This window comes from Cavia porcellus, unplaced genomic scaffold (assembly GCF_034190915.1).
Source record: "Cavia porcellus strain 051 isolate PalLab524CR breed Dunkin Hartley unplaced genomic scaffold, mCavPor4.1 scaffold_11, whole genome shotgun sequence".
In the NCBI taxonomy this organism is placed as follows: Eukaryota; Metazoa; Chordata; class Mammalia; order Rodentia; family Caviidae; genus Cavia; species Cavia porcellus.
In genome coordinates, this window is record NW_026947494.1 from 12,673,024 (window position 1) to 12,679,023 (window position 6,000).

The 6,000-nt window shown below is 47.1% G+C and overlaps 1 protein-coding gene across 1 annotated transcript in view; it reads left to right on the plus strand.

Annotated features, from left to right (window-relative positions):
* Fbxl7 (F-box and leucine rich repeat protein 7) overlaps window positions 1-5,736 on the plus strand; it is a 379,539-nt gene extending 373,803 nt beyond the window's left edge. The window contains exon 4 of the mRNA XM_003466725.4: window positions 2,420-5,736. Within this exon, the coding sequence (XP_003466773.3) occupies window positions 2,420-3,156 (737 nt within the window). The 3' untranslated portion in view covers window positions 3,157-5,736. The remainder of the gene's footprint in view (window positions 1-2,419) is intronic.
* The last annotated feature ends 264 nt before the right edge of the window (window positions 5,737-6,000 follow it).

Here is a 6,000-nt window from a genome sequence, read left to right on the forward strand (position 1 = left end):
CACACTCTAGATTCAGCCTCTTCTGAAAAAGCCCCACCTATGACTGCATGAGGCTTTGGGGGGATATCTACACACAAACCATAAAATCTGCCAAAAATTACCCTTGCTGGAGACACCTCCAATGGTACACACTCCAGGTACACACTCAGTGGTAGCTTAGAGTCCTAAAGGCCCTGGTTTCTGTCCTCAGCTTCACCAAAGAGAGAATGAGACTTTCCCTAGTCTGGGTGTACAGGTCACATGCTCTTACTAAGCCTTCATTTTAAAAACTGAAAATTAAATTGGATGATTTCTAAGCATCGCTCCCTGTCTGTAATATAAAAATACATGAACTACCCATAAATATTATCTACTGAGCCATAGATCAATTCATTTTTTTGTTCACGTCAAAATCAGCAAACTGAGAATTAGGGCTAATCCTACTAGGAAAATGATTTTTATGAGATAGTATCAGCGTATCAAAACAGTTTACCCAAACTGTACTAAACTCGTATTTCACTAAATTTGGACTCATTTTTAAAAAGCAGTATATACTTCTATAAACTAAATATTGCACATTGGAGTGTAAAAGACTTTGCCAGACACTTAAAAAAAGGAACCTAGAATCAAAAGAGTAGGAATAGATTTATCACAGGTTCTGATTTATCACAGATGGACAAGTGGATTCTGTGTAAAGAGGACTCAATCGGTCAAAAAGAATTGAAAACAAAGGGAGATCTCGGTGCTCAGGTTGTTGGTGACCGATGAGCTCTCAGCAAACCATGCAGCCCACTTCAGCGGCGCGACCCACCTCGGCTCAGGTCACATCTCACTTGTCCAGCACTGCACAAGCATCCATGTGTGCTTCCTCCAGAAGCCCTTAACTTGGTAGCACACAACCAGAACCTGTGTTTTTTATAAAAGCTTCCTGGGCAGCCAGGTGGAGAAAAGTTCCCAAGGGCACTGATAGCTGCTCGGAGCCCAGATACTGCCTTGCAGGGCCAAGGTTCAGAGAGGCTGGGGCGAGGCTTCTGGTGGCTGCAGAGCTGCCAGAGGGGTCTGAGGAGCACAAAGAAAACATGAGAATACACAGGTGTGGTCTATGCAGGGAAAAGAAAAATACACATCTAGGTTGATTTTTATAATAATATGGTCTGTAGATGCTTATTACTTATATACTATACATGTACTCTATATTTTATAAGGTAATATTTCCTGAACTGAAATATACAGCAAATATTTCATGTATAAGTATTTAATTATGCTCCATGTGATTATGCATCATATAACTTTTACACATACTGTGGGTGTGTGGGTGTGTGTGTATTTTTGGTGATACTGGGGATTGAACCCAGGACCTTTGCACTGAGCTATATCACCAATTTTTTTTTTTTTTTTAAATCTTGAGACACAGTCTCACTAAGTTGCTAACTTGCCTGGGTTGGACTTCAACTTGCAGTTCTCCTGCCTCGGCCTCCCAGGATTGCAAGGCTGTGCAGTCAGCTGACTCACGTATATTTTTAAGTGACAAGAAAGAATGTTCAGGGTCATCCAGGGGTATCTTCCCCAGCAGTCGCATCCTTGTCTGTAAAACGGATTGTTTTTAGGGGCCAGGGAGTAAAATATTCACGAAAATACTCTGTAAACAACATAGAGCAATCCGATTAAAGGCATCTAATCTAAGTTTATATGTACCCACTCCTATGAGGAATACAATCACTGCAAACATGTAGTAATAAAAATTTTAAAAATTAAGCACACAGTAGGCAAGGACCTGTCAGGGTAGATACCTCTGCTACCACACTGCTATCCGTGGTCCTGTCTGAGTGTAGGATTGCCCGCTCTTGGTTCCCACGCTCAGTCTTGCAATGCAGATGTTACGCCTCCTGCCGTTGCAGTGAGGAGCAGAAGGGATCCCAGTGGGAACCCAGCTCCTTCTGTCAAGCCAAGGTCGTGTTCAAACTTTGTCGCTCCCAGATCAGTTCTCCGGAGCAGAAAGCTACCAGACCACTGCAAAGCTTCTGCCGAACTCCTGGATCCTTCCAGAGAGAAGGCAGCACACCTGGGTGTGTAACATTGCCTTCCGTCTTCAAGGCTGTCTTCCAGTGAATGTGATTGTCCCTGTTTGAGGACAAAGGAAGTGGAAAGAATGATTTGCCTCATGTCGGAGAGCTGATGATGGATCGGGAATTGTTCTTGGTTGATTGTGATCCAGAATCGACCTGGTATATCAGATTCCCAAGACTGAATCCCCTTAAATACAAGTGATCAAATGAGCATAGAGAATGGTTCTTTGCTTTTTATCCCCGTAGGGGTCAACACAGAGAGGGGTGACCTCCAGGCAGGGCGTGGGGAGAGTTAGGCAAGCACCATGGCATCCCGGTGACCCTCCAGTGTCTCTCCAGGCTGCTCTGAGCATGTGTTCTGTCTCTTTGTGTAGGGTGCTCCAAAGTGACCTGCATCAGCTTGACCCGGGAGGCCTCCATTAAACTGTCCCCCTTGCATGGCAAACAGATTTCCATCCGCTACCTGGACATGACGGACTGCTTCGTGCTGGAGGACGAGGGCCTGCACACGATCGCGGCGCACTGCACGCAGCTCACGCACCTGTACCTGCGGCGCTGTGTCCGCCTCACCGACGAGGGCCTGCGCTACCTGGTCATCTACTGCACGTCCATCAAGGAGCTGAGCGTCAGCGACTGCCGCTTCGTCAGCGACTTCGGCCTGCGGGAGATCGCCAAGCTGGAGTCGCGCCTGCGGTACCTCAGCATCGCGCACTGCAGCCGGGTCACCGACGTGGGCATCCGCTACATCTCCAAGTACTGCAGCAAGCTGCGCTACCTCAACGCAAGGGGCTGCGAGGGCATCACGGACCACGGCGTGGAGTACCTTGCCAAGAACTGCGCGAAGCTCAAGTCTCTGGACATCGGCAAGTGCCCTTTGGTGTCCGACACGGGCCTGGAGTGCCTGGCCCTGAACTGCTTCAACCTCAAGCGGCTGAGCCTGAAATCTTGCGAGAGCATCACGGGCCAAGGCTTGCAGGTCGTGGCTGCCAACTGCTTCGACCTGCAGATGCTAAACGTGCAGGACTGCGAGGTGTCCGTGGAGGCGCTGAGGTTCGTGAAACGGCACTGCAAGCGCTGCGTTATCGAGCACACCAACCCTGCCTTCTTCTGAGGGGACAGCGTAGTTTTTCACTTTACAAACACGAACCAGAGGGAATGTTCTGTTAAACCACTGACACCCAGTGTCAGCGGCTGTTCTTCTAGAAAGGCTCTTAGGAATCTGGCTTTTATTTTTTCCTTCTTGTTCATGGGCAACAGAAGTCAAAGCAACGGAGGGGGAGGGAAAACATTTCTGTGAGGGCAAAGCGTTGGGTTTTGGGTCATTTGTAGACAGTTTCTTTTCTCAGCAAGCTGATTTTGATGTATGTAATACTCCCTCCTCCTTCACACACACACACACACACACACACACACACACACACACACCCTCCTGGACACTGCAGCACCTCTAAAGTGCCACATCCCCACCCCTTTTGCCCCAACTGTAAATGCAACAAAAAGTATAAGAATGATAATGCTCTCCAGACTCCTCTTTAAGATCCTGCTTGGCCCAGGCCCTACACAACAATCCCTGGCCACCAAAAGGGATGGTTAGATCTGTGGAGTCACCTTGCATATAAAGAGAGCTCCCAGCTCTTTACTAACAGCCCCTGAAGTCAAGCAGCAGCATGGTGAAATAGAGCCCTGTGCTCTTTCCCCAGCTCTGCCCTAACCACTTGTGCTCCCTTGGTAAAGCACTTCACTTCTGTGGGGCTTTGGCTTCCAGCATCTGAGGCCATCCTGCAGAAGGGGGATTACACTCCTGATCTGAGAATTGACCACAGAGGTACTGATAAACAAAAGAACCTTGATAGAGAACGTGGGCATCTATCTCTTGTGACAGAATAGATCCTGTGGATGGGCTTTGCTCTGCAGAGCTTCTGCGGTGCCAGCCTCGGTGGGCAAAGTGTCCTCCAGGTCCCTTTGCTCCACTCTGAGCACCAGGTTGGATGGGGTCTGGATGGTTGGTGTGCAGGGCTCTTGCTGGATGTCCTGGTTTGTGACCAGGGTACTTTCAGCATTCCACACTCCACACAGCTTATCAAAGCACCGGAACATCTCATCGAGGTGAAGCTTCAGGCTGCCTCTTAGGGGGTGTTTTCAAATAGCAAGAAAGACCTTCATAATTTTTCAATTAACAAGCCAGACCAGGAGAACACGTAGCCTCAAAGGTTTTGCTAATCCCTCTTAGTGCACATGTGGCACACATCAGGCACAGCTGTCCTGCAGCTGGCAAGGACAGCTGCCTGGGTTCTTTGTCATTCGGATGTGTTTTGACTCTTTGCATCTATTTATTTCTTTATGTACCAGACTTCATCACATGAAGCCTCTTGGGGTTACATTTGTAAGTGTTTAATTGTGCAAATTGCCACCTCCTGTGTCACCCCCTTGGCTGGCTGGGTTTTTTCCCATTTCCATTAGAGAATGCAATGCAGATTTCTAGGTGTTTAAATCCTGTTCCCTCAGAAGTGTCTGACAAATAGAAGAAGGAGCACAGTGATGAGACAGATGTTGGTCCACCAACCAAGCCCTTGAATAAAATATTTAAATCACTACCAAATATGAATTTTAAGTGGATGGAGTTGAAAATGATCCCTTGGGGATAGAAATCAATTTGGTGGCTTCATGCATGGGAAATCAGGTAGCCAGAAGAAATTTCACTGTGCATTTTCAGGCAATTCCATTGTCCTTTGTTAGTCAGTTGAGGACCTTCCTCACATTCACCTCCCAGCCACACTGCCGCTTCCTTGTTGCTGAGACTGCTCACTCATTTCTTGCTCTGAGGGTTCCCGGTCCAGTTTCGGAGTGTGTGCATTCCCAAGGCAAGCGTGCTAAATATGTTTCAGATCAAGCTTACACACTTCTTGACAACTGCACTCCCACTGTAGGCTCCCGTGCGTGTGTACTGTCTTGTGTTGGAAAGGAAGCGTTAGAGTGATGCGATACCCTCTGTCCAGGAGGTTTCTTTCATATGTCACAGGAAACGTGGCTTCCTGTGCAGCTAACATCAACAGCTCAAGAGTGCAATCAGGACCGTGTACTGTGGGGAAGGCGAATCATGTGCTTGGGGACTGTACTTCGCGATAGCCACAGAGTTCAGAACCATAAAAGTCAAAGGTAGCATGACTTTGCTCTGTGTCCTGTGATCCTATTCAAAGGTTCTGAATTTCAGAGCCACCAACTCACCTTTGATACCAGAGTATTCCAAAAGCACTGGTTTATTCCTCCAGAATGAGCAGGGACTTTTGCTCCCTGAGCCACTGTGACTGTCGCTGTCACCAGCACCTTGGCCACATGACCCAAACTGTCTTCCGAGCACTAGATGAAGCCGACTTTTCACACTGCCTGCCCCACACATACTGTCTCCCGGGTTCTCCTTTTTCCCAGTCTCCTTCTTGTTCTGCTCTTCCTTAGGGTGTGAATCCGTGGCAGAGGTTACTGGGAAACAGCTCAGCAGATATTCAGAGATCAGGCAAAAGGTCTCTGTAGGAAACTTATCTGTTTTAAAACATTGCTTCCTTTCTGGCTCTGCTAAATTGAATGCTAATTGTTGTTGTTGTTTAATTCTGATGTTCAAATCACTTTGTGCTGTGTGACTCTAGAAAGCCTTAATTTACTACCACCAAGAAATAAAGCAATATGTTGGTAAGCAGGCTCTGCTTTATCTTTGATAATTTTTATTTTCACTATTTTTAATACCATCACCAGAGGTGAGTGATGTTCCAATGGGGACACATAAAAGTATAGAGAAAACTGACTTTATTTACAGAGCAGAGGGAGCCAGGTTGCTGCTTCAGTGTCCTGTTAGGATTGGACCCACAATTTTGTCATCTCCCTACAGCTAATGCCTTTGACTTAAGGTTGACAGGTAAGTGAAGAAACGCGAGCATTATGGGATAGCTCTGGTCTTCAGTTC